At 39.0% G+C, this 22754-nt stretch overlaps 1 protein-coding gene across 2 annotated transcripts; it reads left to right on the forward strand.

The window, feature by feature from the left end:
• The first annotated feature begins 1290 nt into the window (after positions 1-1290).
• Positions 1291-18023, forward strand: EOGT (EGF domain-specific O-linked N-acetylglucosamine (GlcNAc) transferase). 2 transcript variants are annotated; one of them, XM_009705830.1, is made up of 15 exons: positions 1291-1508; positions 2447-2563; positions 3141-3249; positions 3341-3435; positions 4561-4665; positions 5792-5898; positions 7486-7589; positions 10249-10341; positions 11093-11164; positions 11706-11792; positions 12946-13014; positions 14487-14548; positions 16250-16369; positions 17389-17491; positions 17877-18023. In XM_009705830.1, the coding sequence occupies exons 1-15, from the start codon at positions 1291-1293 to the stop codon at positions 18021-18023; spliced, it is 1608 nt and encodes a 535-aa protein (XP_009704132.1). The 2 variants fall into 2 exon arrangements, with proteins under 2 accessions (XP_009704132.1, XP_009704133.1); XM_009705831.1 differs by having other exon boundaries at positions 1291-1500; positions 2463-2563.
• The last annotated feature ends 4731 nt before the right edge of the window (positions 18024-22754 follow it).

Raw genomic sequence — 22754 nt, forward strand, 5'->3', positions numbered from 1 at the left:
CCAGGTCTAGCGTGGGCCGGAGGCTGGGTCCAGTATGGACTTGGCACTAGCACGGGCCTGACACTGGGCGTCGGGGGCCTTCCCGAAGTGACTGATCCTCAGTCAGGGCCCAGGGCACGAATAAGGGGCAGCACCGTTTTGGGGAGCAGTGTGAGGTTTGAGCTGGGGATGGAGTGCGGTGTGATCCTCCCGAGATCGCCCCCACGCCACGGAGTGCGTGCCACAGGGAAAGGGGAGCGCGTTCTTGCAGGGATCCGAGTACCCAGACGGGACAGAAACGCTCCTGGGCTGTTGCAAGGTTGCTGTCACTGCTGTGAATGTTTCTCAAGGAGCAGGACTGTGTTCTGAGGAAGCCTCCTTTTGCAGGACGTGTTTAACTCAGTTTTCCTCTCCCCCAACCACTAGGTTTCCGTACTTGGGAAATCTGAAGCAGTTCTCCTCAAACCAAACAGGTAAAACTTCTTGTATTGTAGGAATATTGCTAACGGCTTCAGTTGCAAGCAAGCGTGCAAATTTTGGCAAATTATAATGCCGAAAAAGGTTTTTTTAGGTACAGGCCAGCCATTTTTTTCTCAGGAAGTTTAATGGTTCAAAGCGGGGGTGTTTGAGGAAAAGGTTGTATTACCAGAAAGGTATTGAGTTTGCTTTAGAGTATACAGATATGTGTGGGCCTGTATTTAATTTTAAGTATATAATGAAGTATTCAAAGTTTCTTCAACATGATGTTAACTACTAAAAACAAGCATCTTGAAACAGACTTAAGTTTGACCATTTATTTGTGACTGTATAGTTTTCCCTCAGCTAAAGATTAGTTTCTTCCAAAGTGGAGAATGTATTATTTTTATACTTATTTTTAAACTGAAATTCCTCCTCTTCTCACCCTTCCCTCTCGAATAGTTCTCAAAAAAAAATCCTGCTGACTGGATATTATATGCTCTATACTTAGTTTCCACATTTGAACTCTCAGGATCCCTTGGGATTTAGCTAAAGTAAACACACCCATTTTAGTTTGACTGTGAGTTGGTAGTGCATAATAACCCCCAATGACTAATGATTCAAAGATAATCCTGAGGTTGTACAGACTAGTCTCTTAGTGAAAGTTTACTTTTCATAGGAAAAAGAAACCACCCCAGAAATACAAGTGCAAATTCTTTGAGTATGTAACTGACTTTGGCTCAATATTGTCTTGTATGCTTCAAATGTGTTATGCTGCAGATACGTTAAGTGTCTTTGTTTTTTTGGTTTTTTTTTTGTTTGTTTTTTTCATAAGTACAGAACTCATAGGTTGCCATGTTCATGTTGCTTGCGTTTGGATTGCTACTGCAAGAAATTCTGGCTAATTCCCAAGCTGAAAACCTTACTGAATTCAAAAACATTCAAGAAGAGCCATTATATAACTACAAAGCTATCAACTTGCCAGATGAGCATATACCATACTTTCTGCACAATAATCAGCATATTGCTGGCATCTGTAAGCAGGACTCTCATTGCCCGTATAAAGTAGGTTTGCTTTTTTTGTTTGTTCAAATATAATGTTGGGGTGGTTTGTTCTTGAAGTCGTAGCTGTTAAAGATGGTGACGAATTGGCCTCCTTGCCAGTTAGTCCGTTCCACTGGGAATTGGAATTGTTGCTTTTGAAATAGTTGTGCAGGGCTCTTCCTGAATCTGATGCTGTCACAAGACTGGATTTTTAATGTACTGTTTTGCAAGATTTTTATCCCCCCTGTTTTAATTGTTACAGAGCTGAAATGATGATCTTAATCTGAATGACTCTTGCGCATGTGAAAGGTGTTTGAACTATGTACATTTATTAATTTCTAGGCCTGTGATTTTTAGCATGTTGTAGTACTTTTGCCGAAGTGCCAAGAGTATAGGCAAATAAATGAAACGTTGATTTAATCTTATCCTGTGGTTGCACATAATTCATTCCCCTGAAGCAGGGACTGTGAACTCGAGGATTCTGGCTGTGTGTGGCTTCAGGAGCAACTCTAGTGTCTCTCAGGCTGGAGCTGCTTTATGGAGCTGGGAGTGGGAGCTGTGCTCCCCTTTCTCTGGCTTTCTATAACACTGCAGAAGCCGACGTTTCTCGATTTGCCTGGGGAGCAGTGGTACACTCAGCCCGGAGCTTGGAGCGCTGTGCTCTGTGTGAGCTTAGACTTGTTATCTATATCAGTGATGTGAAAATTTTGGAATCCTTCTTATTGGGTCAGGAAAAGTGATTGTCCTGGAGCAGACATATTAAAGACAAGTATAATGCTGCTGTGCATGTGTGTCCTCCTTGGAGCCTCTGTTGTGTGTACAGAATGTGGGTGTTCTTTCTGAAACTCCATTTGAAAATGGACCAAACTCAAAGCCTTTTATGCAAGATTTATTAGCAAGAGGTAGTTTATAAGCTAGCAACTAACTTAAGTCATTTCCCATTTTGCTGTCACGTACCCTGATTCAGTTATTCTGTGTTACAGAAATACTTGAAGAAACTAAAATCCTGCTGGGGTTATGAGAAATCTTGCAAATCAGATTACAGGTTCAGTTACCCAGTGTGTGATTATGTTGAAACTGGATGGTAAGTTTCATTTAAAAAGTATAAAGTACAGTATGTTTAAAAAAGACTATAGTGCTCACTTTCATATTAGCTGTGAAATTAACATTATTGTGATATTTAGAGTTTAAATGATGATTCTTTGTGATATGTGTGTATATATAAGGGTGTATTTATACATAACGTATGTCTTTCAACATGATTTTAAAAATTTAACTTTTTAAGGAAGAAAATACTGTTTGAAATGCTTCCTGCCACAATGTTTTCATTATTCTGATTTAGCCTTGAATTTAGATTCCTAAAATAACTCTGGATTTCCTTTCTTAGCTTTAAAAACAGAGGAAAAAAATGTTAAAAAAAATTTATACCCCTTTATGGGAGAATAGCTTTAAATTGTCATTGATGTTTTCACTTACACACGGCTGATAAATTGCTTCCTGTTTTGCATCTTTGTATGTCAATAAAGTAACTGGCTGGCACTTCATTTCCACTTTCAGTGGAAAAAATGTTATCTGGTAAAGTTGTTAACTAGAATTGAGCAATGGACCTTGATATATTTTTTTTTTTTTTTTTTTTATATTCCCCCCCCTTCATACATCAGGGCAAATGACATTGAGACAGCCCAGCAGATATTCTGGAAACAAGCTGACTTTGGTTACATTCGTGAGAGGCTCAGTGAAATGAAAACCCATTGTAAGCCTGCAGCCACAGTAGGTATTTCAGATAGATATGATACTTCTCACTTGTTTTTAAATATAATTTTTGTAATTGACGAAATCCTACTTGTTCTTTCCTTAACAGGGAGATTCATCTCTGACCTGTTCTAAGTACCTTCAGCATTGCAGAGCAACAAACTTGTACATTGATTTACGAACTGTGAAGAGAAACCACGACAGGTCTCCAATTTGCTTGTGTTATAGTAAGACTGGGATGGCGGGGAAAAGGACTTCAGAATTTAACAAAGCTGGTGTGCTTGTTGCCATGGGCTTTACTGCTGATCAGAGACTTGTTGCTGAAGTCCTGCTGAGATCTACACCTCTTGATTGCTGCCTGCTGCTGCTGTCAGCAGTGCAGGTTATTTAAAAACCTAAACTCTCAGTTTTATGGAATGGTGATGGGTGGTTGAAATCCTCCCTTCTGATGGAAGAGAGGAAGACTTTTCTGTGCTCTTCAGTCACATCCTTTCTTGATCAGGTGATGTGCAAAGTAGAGTTGTTTTCGTATGAGGTACTTAGAAGACCTTTCCTATGCTAGGTGCCTTTCTACCAGAGTCAGGAATTGCATTTTTAGATATGGTGAGACTCCCGAGAGATCTGAACCTGGATCTCCCACATCTCAAATTAAAATGCTACATATTGGAAAACTGTTTAGAAAAATCATGCCACTGGTGCTGGCATCACCCATTTTTCCTTCTACCTTGTCTTTGAAGTCAGTGTCTTGGGCACATGACTTGAAAAAAGCTGGTTCATGACTGTGATGCTGATACCCTTCAGAGAAGGTTTTGTCATCTTTTCGGCCTATCCTAAAAACTAATTTAGACAGAGCTTTTAGTTGGCAATTTGTCTTTATGAAACCTATTCTTGCACCTCACTCTTCATATGTTGAATAAAATTCTTGGGTTACTAACTGGGTTGTGAAATCTGAGGTGAATTTCAGTGAGAAATTGTTACTAAAAACAGTCAAACAAAAAACCCAACTAATGATGCTCCTGTAAGTAGTCATGTAGCAAAATCTAATTAAATTACTCATTTGTGTGTGTGAAAATGATTCCTAATAACATTCTGGGAGGTTTAGTGCTGTTTTCTAAATTGATGTGTAGAACTCCAAGGACACCACTATCTTTTTGGGAACTGTGGCAAACGCTTGATTTATGCTGAAGAAGACACTCAGGTTTTAAATATTTATGAATTTTGTTACTGAATTGAGACTAACTAACACTGGCTTCAGTATGTAATCGAGATTGCAGAGCACTTGTAGCACTGTTGCACAAAAGCTGATAGACTTTTACTAATTTGCATTAGATTCAAAGAAGACTTTTTCCAGAAGGGAGAAATTGGAGGTCATTGCACCCTCGACGTTCAAGCATTTTTGGCTGAAGGTCAACGCAAGAGCCCTCTCCAATCTTGGTAAGAATCACTTGTCAAGGCTGCTTCTAAGTTTGCTTACAAATTCTTTTTTGTTTTTTTCCTTGGCATTAGCAGCTGTGTGTAGGGGATTTCATACTGAGGAAATAGTTGCTCCTTCCCAAGTTCAATTTGGGAGTTCATATTAGATATCTCTGGTAATTACATCTATGCAGAATATTCTAAACTATACGATGTGTAATTGTGTCCTGCCTAATTTGCAGCAGCAAAAGATCTGGAAATGTCTTGTAATTTGAAGTTCGAACCTTCAGATGTTTTCTGGACAAGATGCTATTTCCATGCCTAATTTGCCTATAGGAGACAATTGTTTTGTTGTGAAATGCCTTGAAGTTTGCACTTGTGTCTTAGTTCACATAGTCCTTGGTGATGTTGAGGCCAGTGCAATGCCTGATCTGGATGTATATTCATACGGTGTTCCCAGGGAGCCTGTGTTTGGCAGGCTGAGTAGGAAGTGCAGAGGGTGCTTTGTGGTAGCTGATTAAGTATCGTGGGTTGCGTGTTAGCACTTCAAAGCTGCATTGCCAGTCAATTGATGAAACATGAAGGAATTGGAACCATCAAGGTCCAGTAAGAATTCACTTTTATGCTTTTCTCATATTTTCTTTTTTTTTTTTTTTCCCCCCTCATTTTTCATTATGGTCAGTTTCAATTAAGAGGAGGAAAAGACTTTTCTTCTCTACCTGCTGTTGTCATCTCAACTGCTCATCCTTGTTTAGATCCAGGAATAATAAATACTGCATCTACATTCTTTATTCTGACCAAAGCATGAGATCTTGCTGAAGTGTCTTCGACAATGCAGATCAAGTTGGACAGACCCACAGATCTGGGCTCTAAGGCTCTTTGTTACATCTCTGCTGCCTTGATTTGTAGATCAAAGATGCTGTTCACTCCTGAGATCAAAGGCGGTGTTTAACCTCTTGAAGCTCATAACCTGAAGAACCTTCCATTACAATTTCAAATCATTTTAATTGTCAGAGTCTATCAGTTTTCAGCAGTCCTGTTAAATCAAATGGACAGAATGAACAGTTACTAAATCTTAGATGTATGAAGTACATTTGTTTAAGCGTGTTAATGACAAAGCATGTTCTGTATGATTGAATCTTTGTAGGTTTGCAGAACTCCAAACATTTACTGCATTGAACTTCAGGCCCCTAGAAGATGAGAAGTGTGACATTGTTATTGAAAAGCCAACATACTTCATGAAATTAGATGCAGGTAATCGGTATCTTTAATTTAGTTTTTTTATCCTGCAATACTGCAGTTAAAAAAGCTCGTATCCAACTTACCCATCTACATTATGCCTTTGTGATTGTCAAGTTCACTTGTAATATATTTTTATTTTTGAAAAATGATGTGACTTTTTAATTCCTTTTTTTCTGTAGTTCCATTGATGAACTCAGAAACTTAAATTTAAAAATCTTACAAATCTTAGTTTTCTCACACATGATTAAAAACCAGAAAAATATCCTGCCACTTGTCTTGCACAGTCATTCTCTTGACTGTGTTTTGACAGTCTTTGACTTTATGCCAAAGACTCTTCCGTACAGAGAGATTTTGATTTTGTTTGTTTCTGGATGACAAGTTTCATGCCATGAAATGCAAGGTATGAGTGTATATGTCTTGTAGTATGTGTTCAGTAACTGAGGATTCTATGTATGTTGAATGATATGGAAGAGGAAGTGGTATTCAAAGAGAGGCAGCACTCAAGCATATTTAGGAATCAGCCAGTGGTATCTGACACTTTTGAAGTTCACCAAGCTATTTGTGCATGCAGCATCTTTTACAGACATGTTAATGAAAGAGGGTGTTCAGGATGTAGACATTCAAACAAGCTACTGTGGGGTAAGCTGTGGTTTCAACTGGATAGTCGTCTGCTGTGTTCTGACCCTGTGACACACTGCAACTGTAAACTGAATTACCCCTCTTCCCTTGCAGACCAGTATCATGTATTTTAAGCAAAGTTGTTGCAGGCCCCTGAACAGTTACCATGGAAGAGTTGCTTTGCTGTCAGTTCGTACCTTTGAGAGGGTGGTCTAGCTGTGGCTCAGGAGGTGATTTTGTCTAGCTCCTTTGTTTTAGGGGAGGTGGAGGAAAATTGCGATTTGAGCATTATATGAAGCCCGGCAGCTAGTTCCTATCATGGCAGCTCTTTTTGGTCGGAAGCTTAGAAGCAAGGGCTGTGTGCACATAGTTCCAAAACTGGGATCTGGTCTTCACTAGCAAGGAAGCTGGACTATGTTACCTCCTTTGTTTCATGGTAGTTTTTTATGCGCCATGGTCTTACAGTATTAGCTTAAACCAAGATTGAACAAGAATGCTCTGAGAAAAAACCTGAGGAATTACTTGGGCTTTGGCTCGTGTGCAAGTACGAGTTCTGTCTTGTAGTCCTGCAGACAGAGCTTCCCTTAATCCTAATAAAGCAGAACTAAGATCAGCGCCGAAGGCCTGTTTTTAACGTTTCCTGTATGTCTAACTGGCTATTGTTAAAGCAGTACTTGCTTTCATATACTTCAGGAAGCAGCTGCAGACTGTAATGAGAAATAACACTTGAAACTTATCTTTTTCTTATACTGTCTTTTGGCTGCTTCTCTGATTTCTCTGAACTTTTTAAAAACACATTGTACTTCAGATTTCTTACCTGGATTCCTTCCCTTTAAAAGTTTGCTTTTTAGCGTGCATAAGAAGCATTCAGTCAGAAGCAGGGGAAAGCTAATATAAACCGCAGGATACTACTAAGGAAAAAATGCATGAACCAATAAAAAGTGGAGTGAGTAATGTTGCTAACAATTCTTTCTTTCTCAGGTGTTAATATGTACCATCACTTCTGTGATTTCGTCAATCTTTATATTACACAGCATATCAATAATTCCTTCAGTACTGATGTCAACATAGTCATGTGGGACACTGTAAGTCTGCTGTGCTTTTAATGTATTTGTAATGGGTGGTATTTCTGCTTTATAGAGACTCTGAAGCTTTTAGTAGCCAATCCTTGGCTTTCTTGTGGGCTTAATCATGTGGAACTGATAAGCTTTTGGATCCTGTTAATACAGGTGCATGAACAATATTTAGGGAACAGATTTTCTGAAATAAACCCTGTGCTGTTTGAACACTACTCTGTAGCTCATCTTTTGCTAGTATATAATTATGCCTTTTTTTGGTGTGACCTCAAAAATAACACTATCTATATTTCTAATATGTAGCATTTGCACGTTTCATGCTGTTTTCTGTAGACTTTTTTCTTTGAGAACATTGAAATAGATTGATTCAAAACTCTTTCTTCTATATTTAAAATGAAATACAACCTTGCATCTTTCTAAATCAGTAATGTACACCCTGTAATAAAGAAAGCAACTGAATGAAAACCTTATATATATATATATATATCTCAAAACAGAGTCTAATACTTAATTCCTTTAAATAGCTTTTTTGCAGTTCCTTCTCTCAGTTGCCTCTTAGAATGCCGTGATGACATATAAAACAAGTTTTTAAATGGGGCTGTTTCTGCAGTACTGCTGAGTTGAAACCATAACTGTATTTAAGAGTAATATTAGTTTTACTGGCCGGTACTTAAGTTGTGTAGGAGAGTGTTAAACTAAATAATGAAAAACTAGGCAATTTGTAATATGCTAGATAACATATATAATCCGGTCCAGAAATAACACAGTTCTTGACTAGGGTATTGTCCCATGCCTGTCTTGTTCTCATAAAATACTGGGGTTTCTTTCTGAGTATTTTTATTTCTGAGTTTAGTTTATTTGAGTATTTCTGAGTATCTTTACTGCTAGGACAATTAATATTCAATAGAGAACTGCAAATATCCCCTGCTTCTATCTAATGAGAAACCGCTTTGGCTAGAAGAGACCCTTTTTTTTCTAGTTCTCTTACATTTTGAAAGCTAAAATACCTGCCAGATTAGCAAGCTCTCTAGATGTTATACAGGGACCTGTTAGTCCAGGTCTGATGGCTTTCTGCAAAGATCAGATGTCAGACAGCATTGGAAATTACTTTGAAAAGCAACTCTTTGTCTTCTATCGCATTGTTGAATGAAGTCAGTCTTTCAAATGTACCATTCAAAGCAAGTACTGTCATAGTAGTATCATTTTAAATGAGTCTTAACTGCTCAGCCTGCTGGAGCTCATTACCATGTACAACCAGGTGATGGCACCAACTAACTGCTGATGGACTGTCTATGCTGATCGCAAGATGGACTTGAGCTTATTATTCATTCTCTTTTTTTTTTTTTATCTTGATGTAATTAGATTTGGCCATACTTTCTAGCTACTGTAGAATCAGTGCACTGTTCTTATTAAGCTGTAATGCCCTTAGATGTAGGTTAAACAAAGCAGAAAATGAGTAGGAAATCCACTGGGTGTTGATTTGCAGACTGTCTCTGCAAATGCAGGAAAGCAGTGTTTACAAAGCAGTTCTAAGGCGAGCAGATAGGGTTAGAAAGTAGTACTTTCAGCTTTGAAGATCAGTTCTCTACTTCTAATCTGGAAGAGCAGTTCTTGTAATACAGATGGCCAGAAAGTAGTAGGGATTTTTAAAATTCATTGAAACTTAATGGCAGAAGGGGAAGGAAGCATCTCTTCAGCTGAAGAAAATTTGGTGCCTGTTAGATTCTTTTACATTTCACTAGGTATCTGCTCTCTTCTGTGGTCATTTGTACTCTTATTTTCAAATTTCTTGTTGAGAATGTTTCCACATAACTTTCCAAGCAGCCTGAACCAGCTCCAGAGTTGAAAGGAAGCTTTAAGTGAGAATCTGCACCAGGGCTACTGAGGTCATATTTAATTGTGTTCAAAGAGCAAGAGATGATGACTCTTAGCCTTCAGATGTTACAAATTTGTAGGCAAGAGCCCCTGCTGGTAGGCCGATGTTGTAGGGAGTAGATGGCTCTTAAAAGATTCCACAGAGCATTGCTGCAAAGGGGGAAGTTTTATACTGCCCTGTAGAGAGACTTCTCGGTAGCTTGTCAAAGTAATGCAAAACATAGTTTCCTGGCTGTTTCTTCCATCAAATCAGATCATTACCTTCAGTTTGTGATACGTGTGCAATATGCAAGTGACGATCCCAAAACAGAGGCAAATGTGAAACAGGCTTTTTGTGACTTTTTACTTCAAACATTACTGCTGTGCTTGAATTCCCAGGTGGTTTTCTAGTCTGAGGAGTTGAGGTTTGTGCCTTCTACCATCCCCGTGTTTCTGTTACTTTCAATTTAACTTGTGTTCTGTTGTCTTTGGGGCAAGTACTAGGTAGACCTTGCTCCTAACTCAGAAATGCTAATCTACTGCTGAAGAACTTGTCTAGCTTGCTAATTTGTAGAACTGTTTTATTAAAAATTAACTACCTGACAGGTAATTGGAGTTAACTGCCATTGTAATTGCAGGGTTCGGTGTTCTGTAATGTCTGTGTTCTGTGCTAGGCTGTCTTAGGTCTCGTGGTGTTGATGTGCATGTTAACTGCCTAATAAAACTCATATACAAAACTTGTAAATCATGAAGAGAGTTTTTATATGCATTTATGTGATCATTATGCCCTTGTGTTTTTTTCCTTTCCTCCTAGAGCTCGTATGGCTATGGTGACCTGTTCAGTGAGACATGGAAGGCATTTACTAACTATGAAGTAATACACTTGAAAACCTTTGACTCTAAAAGGGTATGGAATTTTTTATTTTGTTTTAATTCATAGTCACTACGTAGCAAATATGACAGCTTCTCAAGCTGCTTGTGGATATGGGTATTTCAGAGGAAAGCATTAATACTTTCCATGCATGTTTAATTTGCATAATACGAGTATTCTACCTTACAAACAAGAGACAGAGCTATAACCTAATTCTGTGGCATGTCTATGCTTCATATAGATGGATGTAACTTTTGTGTCTGCTGAGAAGTGATACTTATGTATTGGTGTCAGTTCTGCAGGCTCCACTACTGAAGTTAAGGGTTTTCAAATGATACTGTCTTTCTAAGTCTTCTGATTCCTACTGAGGTGTTTATCTTCCCCTGCAACTGTTAGTATACCTGCTGCTTATCATTAAAAAAATTTTTACTCCCACCAAAAAATGTGACCATTCATTTCAGAGATCATTTTAGTCTCTTAAATCCCTTAAAGCCTGTCTTAAATTCTCTGACTGGTTTCCTTCTGTTTAGTTCACGTTTGTTCTGTTTTAGGGATGATTTTTTTTAACCTCTTACCACACTTGTATCTGTAGCATCCTAAGTGAGAGTTCTTTTGGGATCAGGATTGTCTTTGTTCTATTCATTTGCACAGTCAAGGAAGTGTGGATGTTCTTGACAGGAGCATGTAATTGCTAGCTCATTATAAGCAGTGATCCCACTGAATGAGCATGGGATGTGCCAGCGGAAGGTAGCAGTCCAGTGTAACTTCTTGTGATCTTCCTTTGCAGGTATGCTTTAAAGAAGCAGTCTTCTCATTACTGCCTCGAATGCGATATGGCTTGTTTTATAACACACCGTTGGTGAGTCCTTTTTTTATCCATCCACTCTGTTAAATAGATGTGCGTGTGACAGTATTAAATATGAGCTAATGAATCTCTCAAATATCTAGCTGAGCTATCATGCAATGTACTGCATCGAAGGTCTATGCAACTCCAAATGAGATGATCTTCCCTGAAGATTAGGATTTTTTAAGTTACTTTAGCTGGTTGATAGTAACTGGTTGTGTGCAATCTCCTATGTCACAGCTCATGAGATACATATTATTCCTCTTTAATGGGTGGGCACTGTGAATTTACTGATATTTTTGCAGAGCACAAGATCTTGTACGCTGACAGACTCTCCTGAGGGTATTAGCTCATGCATTCAGACTGTAACACTGTAGAGAGAGTTATATTTCTTTTGAAATGAAAGTGCCACTTGTGTTGCAGTGAATAGTGACATGTTTAGCTCAGTGCATGATAGTAGGCTTTTGTTCCACAAGAATGGCAAAAGACTGATCGCAAAGGGAGGTTTTCCAAGCAGAATAACTTTTTGTATTAACAATTGCTTTTTTAATTTCAGATCTCTGGCTGTCACGGTACAGGGCTATTTAGAGCATTTTCTCAGCATGTGTTACACAGATTAAATATCACACAAGAAGGACCCAAGGTATGATAACTGAACAATAAAGTTGTAATATGGAGCTGGTGGCTCTTACCAGAGAAACAGCATTAGCAAGCTGGACCCAGTGGGGAATAAGGGCGTATCGTGCACTTTTTGGCTTTTCCTGTGATGCTTGGGATTTTATTTTTTTTTCCGAATAAGTCAGCCTGTTCTGTAGAGGCCTTCAGCAAATGTTTGTGTATATTTGTGAAAGTTGCCCTGATGCCTTATTTCCATAGGACAGACTTTAGAACATCTTCCTTCCAACCCTAGGATCTCTTTATTGTCTCTGTTCTCTGTGCTCATGGCCTCTGTGTCCTTCCTAGTTAAGCAAGATACATGGTACATGGTCTCTTCTGGAGCACGCTGACAAGGTGCTGTCCTTGGGTCCAGCAGAGGGGATCCCACAGAGCAATGCAGGGAGCTTGCTCTTTATCGATCCTCATAGGTACAGCTGAGCTCAGATCAGAGGAGGACATGATTGAATCTGGTCCTTCCAATCCTTGTCTGATACCATCTGCCTGGCCCTGGGCTTCTCTGTTGTACTCACTGGTAGTTTTTGCAAATCGTTGCAATGGCTGCATTGATGGATACGGCGGTTCTGGGCTTCTTGGAAGTATTTGCTAGAGAGTAGCCTACATATTATCGCTGAGGGGCACACATTCAGAGCACTGCACAGGCATTTAGTTATGCTTCTCCTGCTGACACTAATGGGAGTCATGCAGCTAAATCTCTTTATTTCACTTGGAACGCTTACCCTGTGAGTCCAATTAATTTAATGAGGTAAAAGGAGGAACTTTCATAGAAGTAAAATATTTTTTTCCAAGGATCTTGTGCACAAACCATCCTGAAAGCTGCTTTCCTGCTTTCAAAAAGTGCCGTATAATGTATAATACAAAGGCTCTTTTGTACTGAATAAAATAAATCTTTCAGAAAATGTTTTATTCTTTGTTAATAGTCAGACTTTCACAAAGTTTTTGACACTTTTAATCTGTTGGAAAATACAATGTGAATTTTAAGGTGGTTACATCATCTAATACATGGGGGAAGAACATACTTAGTTGCTCAAGTAATTGCCAAAAGTAAATGTGGAAGTGTTTGGGTTTTTTTTTATGAGGTCTGCCTCATAGCTAATATACTGCTGCTCCTTTCTTTTTAGGATGGGAAAATTCGAGTCACAATACTTGCACGCAGTACAGATTACCGGAAAATATTAAACCAGAATGAGGTGTGGTCCTTTTTATTTTTAAAATTAATTTATCAGAAGTTAAACTTTGCTCATTGAATAGATTTTTTTGCAGGTACAGCCAAGACATCTATCTGCTGACAAATCTTGGACAAATATGTTCAGTGCTAATATTAATTTCTTCTAATATGTCTTCTAGCTAGTCTGTTTCTGTACACCAGACAGTGAACCTTGCTGCCCTTTTAAAATATCCAATAGAAGACTACAGATGTAATAGTAAAAATATTTCCTCTTAACAAACAGACGCTGTGGAGCTTCTCAAAATTAAATTATTTCACTTTCAGATTCTTTTATTTCTAGGATCCCCAGTGTTGAAGACTCTAACAAAAACCTTTGTTATGCTTGCAGATGAAAATGCATAAGCTGTTGTATCTGAGTATGTGCATTCAAAACTTAATGAATTTTCGTATTGATTCACGTTTTTGAATCGTGCAACTTAGTGGACTTATGGTGTAGCTTTTCTTGTAGTAAAATGATAATATCTAATGTTTTCATACCTGTCTTCATTCTTAGCTGTTAGTGCTATGAAATGACGTTATCATCCACACCTTGTGTAGGGAGAAACTGAGGCTTGTTTGATGCAATAGCTCCGTGGCAGAATAGGCAGAGTGTAGATGACTAGATTTGTGCCTTAGCTACTAGGCTGTCCACAGTGCATGCCTACACTGCTACGTGTAGTGTGTTTTCTGGTAATGAGCACATGACAGAAAAGGAGAAGTTAACCTTATCTTTACTACACTTTTGTAAAAGAAAATACTTGGCTCTTTCTCCATCTACTGCTGGCTATGGAGTGGAGACTTGAAAAAGCCCTTTTAGGTTAGAAGCTCAGGCTCTAACCTGGTTTCGCTTCTCATAGAATCATTATGGTTGGAAGTGACCTCAGAGATCATCAAGTCCAACCGTATACCCAATGCCACCATGCCCGCTAAACCGACTAAACCATGTCTTCAAGCGCCACATCTAAATGTTTTTTGAACACCTCCAGGGATGGTGACTCCACCACCTCCCTGGGTGAGCTCATTCATGAGGTTCGTACTCACCTCATGTGAGCAGGATCCTGACCTAGTAAGGTATTTTTTCAAAATCCTTCTAGCTATGGATTTGCTTCTTTAGCTATTGGAATATCTTGTGGAAATCTTCCTGGCAAAACTCATAGTTTGAGGGGTTTAGGATTGGGTCCTGGAGCATATAAAAGTCAACAGTTGCCTCTGTGAGAGGGCAGGAGATCTGAATCTCCTCTCCAGGGGTTGCTCTGCCAGGAATAACGTGTGTATCTTAGGTAGGAAGGCACAAAAGGAGGGGAACTGCTCCTTTATGTGGCAGTGACAGCGTGTTTTGTTTCAGTCATTGTAATTCCCTCATGGGGAGGAGGGGGTGTAAAATGGTCAGGAGTGCAGGGGAGGAATTAATTGAAGGAGAACACCAAATCATTGTCATCTTATTCTCCTCCTTAGCTTGTGAATGCTTTGAAAACAGTATCAACATTGGAGGTCAAAGTGGTAGACTACAAATACAGGTACGTAAGTTGATAGAAGAAACTAATGTGATCTCATGCTGCCTATTGGTGGTGAAAGCTGTTTGCAGGCAAAGCGCTATGTATGCCCCGATGTCTTAACGTTGCAAAATCCAAGAACTGGTAAGGAAGGACGAATTTTACTGAGGGAGTGGTGGGTGAGTTAGTTAAGCACTCCCATCCTATGATGCACTACTTAGGAATGAATCTCTAGAGTTTGTAGGCTCAGGTTAAAGCTACTGTATGATGAGCAAGTTTTGAAATCACTTCTCTTTTTTTCCTCCTCTCTCCCAAAACCAGCTGTGTTCCCATCACCCTTTTGGATTTGCTAATGCTCTGCAGTAACTGTGGGTCGACAGGAATTTCTCTTGTATGATGCTAGTGTCTTATTTTATATGACCCTTAGTTTAGTAATGAATAATAACTCAGGTTATTTGCTGCTCTAATGGCTCCTGAAGATGCCACTTGAGGTCAATTTGTGATGCCCAGATGTAGTAGGCACTGTGCCAGTAGGAAATGCCTGGAAGGAAAAGTTCCCAAGTGGTGTATGCCTGTGCCAAATGGCAGCAGCTCCCATCTACTCAATCATGCTGTCGTGGATCATGCAGGAAGAGTGAGAAACTAAAGCAGCAATGAGATCAGTGTTTTGACCAAAGCAGAGACGGCGTGAGGAGGTGAAGAGTTGCTTGAGATTCCCCTGTCAATGAGAGCACTTGAGCAGTCTAATAATAAAAAAGAGTGTGGATATGCTTGGGAGGGCATCTAGACCATCCCACCTGAAAGCTTGATCAAGTGATACTTCCACAATTTCTGTGCTTGTCAAAAGTGTTTGCAGTACTGTTCAGCATTAGAGATTTCTGCAGCTATCCTGCAGCATCACTGTTGTCATAGTTAGAAGGGTTTCCCTGATGTTTGCACTTATAGCAGTTTAAACCTGTCCTGTGGTTTAAGCCAGTTTCTTTCCACTCGTTTCCAAATGGTCAGAGAGGACGTTATTCTCTTCCTTTTTAATGTATGATCTGTTTGTACACAAATGAAGCCTGTTGAACTTCCCTTTCGAGTTGTCTGTCTTCTCTTACAATTAAGTATCTTTAGTCCATTCTTTCCTTGTGTGCTTAGGGAATGTTTGGTTATTTAGAGAGCGTACTTTATTTGGAGCTTACAGCCAAAGGTTGGGAGAGAGTGACACTTCTAGGACCTGAAAAAAGCCTGGTCTCCTTATTTCTGCTTGATGCCCTGTGCATAAGTTCAGGTTGGATACCTGCATCTTTAGGCAGGAATGATATACTTCTACATTACATTAAAAACAATTTAGGTCTTTTATGTTGATTTGAGTTTGGTTTTGTTTTGTTTTGTTTTTAAAGGAGGTGATGCTTTTTTAAAGGGAGTGATGCATAATTTTTTTTTTTAAAGGCAAGTAAAAAAAAAACCACAAAACTTTTAAAATCTTTAACTTGGAAAAAAAAAATCACATTTTTGGGACAAACTTTTGTGAAGTTTCAAAACCTGTCTGCATTTCTTTTAATTCCATGCTGAGTTATTGCTGGCTGCAGCATTTGTGATTCTTAGTGTTGTTCCTTGAAAAATCAATCTCTCTCTCAGTATTCCCTTAAGTTAATTTTGCGGTTTCTGCATGTAGCTGATTCTTGCTGAGATGGATAGGCATGCCAGATCACCATTTTTGTTGTGTTGTGTTGTCTGCAGGGAACTTGAATTTTCAGAGCAATTGAGAATTACCCACAACTCTGATATATTCATTGGGATGCATGGAGCTGGACTTACCCATTTGCTCTTTCTACCAGACTGGGCCGTTGTTTTTGAACTGTAAGTCTGTTCTCTTTCTTTCCCCTCTATTATACACACAACTGCTCACGTCTGTTCTTATGTGCTAATGAAGCACTCTCCCTTGCTAGTATTTGACTGTGAATATTTGTCTTGCATCCTCATCTAGACTTCATTTTTGGCAGCCTCTTCTGGGAATCAAAAGTGAGAAAGCTTTCATTATAAAATATAGTGTAACTGTATCATACAGATTTGGCCTGTGATTCCTTAAGATGCCATGGTATAAATAAAATGCAGCCTGGTCAACAATTGCTTGGGGAAAACGGCAAAAAATGAGAAAGCCTCACTGGTCAGATTCTGCCTGGTGAGTCTGAGATCTAATGGTATTTTGGTGATGCAGGTGAATTGATCACATACGATGCATGTCCGAGGTATTAAAGATCCCACTGAAGGTTATTTAGATACTCCTTTCTATGCTCAGGACATGAGCACCAGCTTGCTGGCCAAGCTCAGCTGTGTGTCATTCTGTTTTACTTAAATTTCTCTAGTAATTTCTGTCTTTAGAGAAGTAATTTCTTCTCTAGTAGCTTCCATTTAAACATATTTTGTTACCAAGTACGGTTGTTAACAGACGCTCTGGTTCTTTAGAACTAAACAAAAATGCAGAGTGCTTGTCAGAAGAGCACTGAATTCTCCATCCTGGGAAATTCTGCATAAGACCCTGGGTGGGAAGGCTATGGTGCTTTGCAGGATAATCTTGGCTTGAGAGTATTTTGTCTAGTCTCCAAATAAGTTCAGAAACTCAGGGGTTTTTTACATGTCCAAGAGCTGCTGCAGCTGGACAGGGACATGTCTGACATGCAGATGTGCCTCAAACTGCCTCCTAGGCCACATCTTAAGAACAGATGATAGCCCTTGTTGTTGTTTTCAGAATTTGTCCATGGTTTCGGTGCCTTAGAACTGGGCAGCAAACGTTTCGTCTTGCAGGTTTTATTTCCTGTTTCACCCAGGTAAACTGCACAATCTCTGCAGGTAAATATGATTTTTATGCCTGTCCTTAGGTACAATTGTGAAGATGAACGTTGTTACCTGGATTTGGCAAGGCTGAGAGGCATTCAGTACATCACTTGGCGAAAAAGGAATAAAGTATTCCCTCAAGATCAGGTACTGATGGCCACTGCTGGAAGGGTGGGGTGCTATCACTTCGAAGCATTTAACATTTAGCTTGCTTTACCTATCTATGTTCTGGTATTTGAAAGACAATTTTCATTCTTTAGACCAAATTAACTTCCCTGTTGTGATTAAGAAATCATTTGGTATTAATGGCTAAGGGAAGAAGAAAAATTAAATTAATTGGCCTCTAATTCAAGCAATCCATAGCATTGCTGTTACACGGTTACTTTGCCAGCTCTTTTGCCTCAGAGCAGATCAGTGAATTAGAAATAATAAATTAAAATGGTGGATGCTCAATTTTTTTTTTCTTTCTTTTTGAATGGAAGATGTATTGAATTTTTTTTCCCATCTAAAAGGCCTTATTTCATTTTTCTAGGGACACCACCCAACACTGGGAGAACATCCAAAATTTACGAACTACTCCTTTGATGTGGAAGAATTTATGTACTTGGTGCTTCTGGCTGCAAATCACGTTTCACAGCATTCCAAGTGGCCATTTAGGGTAAAACATGATGAATTCTAAATTAGTCTTCTGACTGAGATATTATTTTTAAATAACGCTCCGTAAAAATATTGTAACAACATAAAGCAAAATGCTGGTGTGAAACATGTAAACCTCTGCGAGGGAAATAACCCATTATTAATTTGTCAAACCACCTTAGCACTGTACCTTCTCTTTATAATCCCTCTCTCTAATTCGTGGAGTTTTTGATACGTAAAAACTATTTTTTCAGAACTCTTTTTGGTTTTTGCACTGTATTTTTGCATTCCAAATTCTGAAATACTTGTCTTTGTATAAAGGTTTGTCCATCCATTTCATGTAAGATTTTCTGGGATAGATAATAGTCTTGTAATAATTTATGCCTACTGTTACATGAGGAAATGCTAGAGGATGGAGAGTGTTACAGCTTGGATTCTCAGTGTAGTCTCTCCGGGAATGAAAGAGGCCTGTCAGAGCTCCTCAGTTCTGCTTTTTAAGAAGCTAGATGCTTTTATACTATAGTCCTGTACCTGTAAGTAAAAATCTGAACAGGAATTACCTTCCTATTGTAAAACACTGCCCAGTATGTCATTTGCAGCTGAGTTACATGGTGCAGTGGTTCCAGGATGGCTTGTTAGTTCCTTTCCATCGTCATCCATGTCGTTGCTGTGCTTGTCCCTCTATTGTTTCTAGGTTTGAAGATCTTCCTTTGTAAAATAGTGGTTGTAAGAATGAAGCGGTTAAGCAAGCTTTAACTTTTGTTGTTTGATTCAACAGACACTGCAAACTTCTATGTCAAGTTTAGAAACATTTTCAAGTTAGAGAGCAGAGTCTTATGTTTTTGCATTAAATATAAACTTTGACTATTCTCCCTGTATTTTTAAATGCTAAAATATAACAAATCTGCTCAGTAGGTTTAGTCAGTCTTCTATCTCAAAGCAGGTAAATCTTTTCATAAGTGAATACTTAAAATTTCAGGTAGTCTGAGTGTTTCCTACTTTTTCACATAAAACAGCACTCTGCAATGGAAAACTTGATCAAATTGGAATAAAACTTGAGTCTTTTTGAGGATGCTAAAGGGAATGAACTTCTATTTTTTTATGACAAATAAGATGTATAGGCTGTCTTTCAGCTGCAGCTGAAAGGAAATGCAAGTCATGAGGAACCTTGTTCTTGGAGTCATTAAAAGCCTGATCTATTAATCTTCTTGTTTTCTCAAAATGTTGAAGAGTCAATCTAGAAAACTTTTGAAAATCCTTCCAAAGCCAGTAGCATAGTTCACTGTTTTCAGTGAAGGAAATGTTAAGCCAAAGCTGAATTCTTTATGAATTCCCCCCAGAGCTAACATGGTGGTGCTAGTGGGGGGAAAAAAAAGGGAGTGGTTCTGTTGTCTTAAGTGGAGCCAGAAGGAAGTGTGTAGAAGAATCAAGTTCAGTGAGATAAAAAAACCAGAGTTCTATGTTAAATTATGGATTTTTTTTGAGAATGTATTCCCTTGATAGACTTGCAGTATAATCATACAGTCTCTGTGGCTTGAAGCAGAGCATACATTTGTATGCAAAAGCAAGATACTTACAGTAAATGTAAACATTTTGCAGGGGTAATTGTAGATATTATTGACTTCCATTCTCCAACAGTCATAGGCAATTTCATAGAGCGTAGGTACATTTACTGACCTGCCTATACTGGTAAAGATGAGTTACTGTAAGCATAATTTTCATATAGATCTCTCATGACCTTAAGCATTGCATAGGAAAAGCTAGATATAGCTGATACACAAGATATATTAAAGTATCTGGTGCAATTCTTAGTGTAGTATGTTGTTTTACTGATGGATAAAACTGTTTCGCTTTAAAGAACCATAGAAGCAAAATTGCACTTCTTGACATGAAAGAAAAAAAAAAAAAAAGCCCTTGAGAAATACAATTTCCTGTATTTGTGTGTGTGGTTTTTTTACCTGTGGGATTTTTAAAGAAAAAAAATGTATAAAACTTAAGTCAGTAAAATATCTGAGTTAGAATGAAAACCAATTCAAAATAAAGAAGATGTTTAAGTATGAACTGTGTACAGATATTTGATAATTTTTTTAATAAAAAGCTTTTTAATAAAAAAGAAGTGTAAAATGTTTGATTATGGTTTGCCAGGTTTTAGAGGCAAATGTTTTAAATACTATTAATTGCATAGAGTCGTGTGTCTTTGCTTTTTCCTGCCATGGCAACGTGGTGCTCTGAGGTTCAAACTGATACTGGGATTTATTTATCTGGGAGTCATTCAGAGATAATGCTGTCACCTTGCATTGATGGCTTTGTTGCTGGGCATTTTAAGATTGGTTTGTGGAAAACACTTGTATATGTTTAACTTTCTGCGCTGCAGATGATGCTGTTGAAGCCAGTGTGTGAATGCAGGCATGTGCTTGAATCTGTACAGAAACAGCTAATGAGGAGCTTCTCTTTCAAGTTGTGTTAGGACTCAGTAAAACAAGTGGTCGAACATATGCCTGAATCCGTGGAGGAGAGGCTGTGAGGACTTAATCCAAGGGCAATATGTCCTGGCAACATTCACCAGTTTCAGCAAATTTGAGTGCAGCATCAAGAGTTGATGGCCAACTTCAGCCTTTATGGCTTAGTACTGCTGGGATGAAAATACTAGTTTGGTTGATTAGCTTTACAAATAGTCACAAAATTATCTTGGCAGCAGAAGGAGGTTTGGTTGGATTAGTGGGATTTTGCCAATATATCTCGAGAGCGTGGACAACAGCAAAGATCTGGCTCGTGACTTTCGTAAAGACGGTCTGGACCATCTTGGTCTGCCTGGAAATTGGAATTTGACTTCTGTGCCACTTGTTCTTTAGGCAGGGTATAGCTCTGGATTATGTTTTCCCAACAGACTATAGGAATCTTGTTCCTTGCTACTTCTGAATTTTTTTTTTTTGTCTCTCCAGTTTACTTAAGTTTAGAGTCTGTGTTTAACTGGTACATTGGCATCAGCGTGATGAATTTAGTTTGGGGACTTCATGAACGTTGCCAATCCTGAATGCTTACAGAATTGCCTGTGTTTCCTGTACAATGTAAACTGAGAGCTGGATTTGAAATAAAAAATAATTTATGGATGCACATGGTGTCTTTCTTTTTTACTTCAGAAGTCTTTAAGATGTCCTTTCAGTTTTTTCTTTGTGAAGTTCTGTTGAAGTTGGGTAAGTGTGAGAAATGGTTTGTGATGGGGAGGTGGCAGGTGTCTTTTTTTTTTACTTCAGAAGTCTTCAAGATGTCCTTTCAGTTTTTTTCTTTGTGAAGTTCTGTTGAAGTTGGGTAAGTGTGAGAAATGGTTTGTGATGGGGAGGTGGCAAATCAAGATTGTTAATCTTAAGAGTACAATTATAAATATTAAGGCGATGTATTTTTAAAAGCGGTTAAATAATAATGAGATTGTTTAATTTTTGCTGTTAATCTTACCAGTTGTACCATTAATGAGAGAACTCAGGGTTTAGAATGTCTTGTAGTCATTTATTTTTTTTAGGCAGGAGAGAAACTGAAGGAAATGTTCTCCTTGAGAGCTTTTTATCTGCTCAGAAGGGCAAAATGTGAGGGGATAATTTTCTTTGATTTCAGCATTGAATAATTGTTTCAATTTGCAGTGTTTGCCTTGAAGTTGAGCTCTTACTTCCACTCCTCTGAACACACGTTTCTCATGGATCAGGCGTTTTGTCTGAAATAGAAGAACTGCTACTAAATACTCTGCTGGCTTTGGCCCCGAAACTGCCAAAGTAGCCTGGCTCTTCGTTATTCATTCATGAATTCTCATCATCCTTCTTGCGTTTCAGTTCCTCATCTCACAGCGTGGGTGGTGAGGGTGCGAAGCCTGCAGCTGCTGAAGCTATGGACCTGCTCTGAATGGGACCTGCTCCTCCCGTCTACAGACCGTGTCGGTCAGGTTGCGTGAGGGCTCTTCGACTCATTTCAGCCAAAGTCAGCTGCCTTAGCGAAAGCTTGCAGTTTAAACCGTTTGCCACAGACTTATTTTTCCTGTGATGTAAGGGATGGCTGTGTAAGCTACTCACCTGGAGTGGGCAGTACGTCCAGGCAGGTAGGCAGGTCTTGGTTGTGGTTGGAAGTAATCTTCCTAGAGAAACTAGAGCTGGAAGAAAATGACTGAGCAGGTCTCGGTGAGCCCAGGTCCAAAGTTTTAGTAAGTTCTGTGTTGTTATTGAACAATTTATGGTAGGGGTATCTCCAAACTGTGCAGCTGATGAGAGCGTCTGGTGAAGGTGAGGAGGGAGATGCGTAGAAGAAATGAGAAGGGTGAGGAGGAAGGAGGAATGAGTAAATGTAAAGGCTGTGGATGGGTAAAATGGGCAGAGTTATTCCCAAGCCTGAGGCTCAAAAGACCTCTGTGAATGCAATTATAAATCAAGTGAAGTGTGTGGAAACCCCACTGGGACAGAGTCAAAAATAAGGGTACTGAAAATGTTACTGTCATAAACTGCAAGGAGGTACAGGAGGGAGAAATGAAAGGACCTGAATTACCCCGAGTCTGAGCTAGGTGAGGAGGGGAGCAGCATCCCTGGCCAGGTGGGGCTCTCGGGGAGAAGGGCCAGGGCTGGAAAACTGGGTGGTGAGTTGGAAGCTGTGCTGGAGAGAGGAGCTGAAAAGGGCAGCGGAGGTTGGCTGGGGGTTGTTTTGCCACAGTTCGAGAGAGCTGACAGCACATTCTCAAATGTATTTTTTTATAGGCTGCTGTCCTCTCTTAGAAAAGTGAAATATTTTAATAATATAA

The sequence above is a fragment of the Cariama cristata genome, unplaced genomic scaffold, assembly GCF_000690535.1.
Source record: "Cariama cristata isolate BGI_N322 unplaced genomic scaffold, ASM69053v1 scaffold29678, whole genome shotgun sequence".
NCBI classification, from domain to species: domain Eukaryota; kingdom Metazoa; phylum Chordata; class Aves; order Cariamiformes; family Cariamidae; genus Cariama; species Cariama cristata.

Excerpts from the sequence above, each read along its gene's own strand:
- EOGT (XM_009705830.1), top strand. The coding sequence starts at position 1,291 with ATGTTCATGTTGCTTGCGTTTGGATTGCTACTGCAAGAAATTCTGGCT. Across the intron at positions 4,666-5,791 it reads AAGAGCCCTCTCCAATCTTG|GTTTGCAGAACTCCAAACAT; the intron begins GTAAGAATCACT and ends GAATCTTTGTAG. Across the intron at positions 16,370-17,388 it reads TGGGCCGTTGTTTTTGAACT|GTACAATTGTGAAGATGAAC; the intron begins GTAAGTCTGTTC and ends GCCTGTCCTTAG.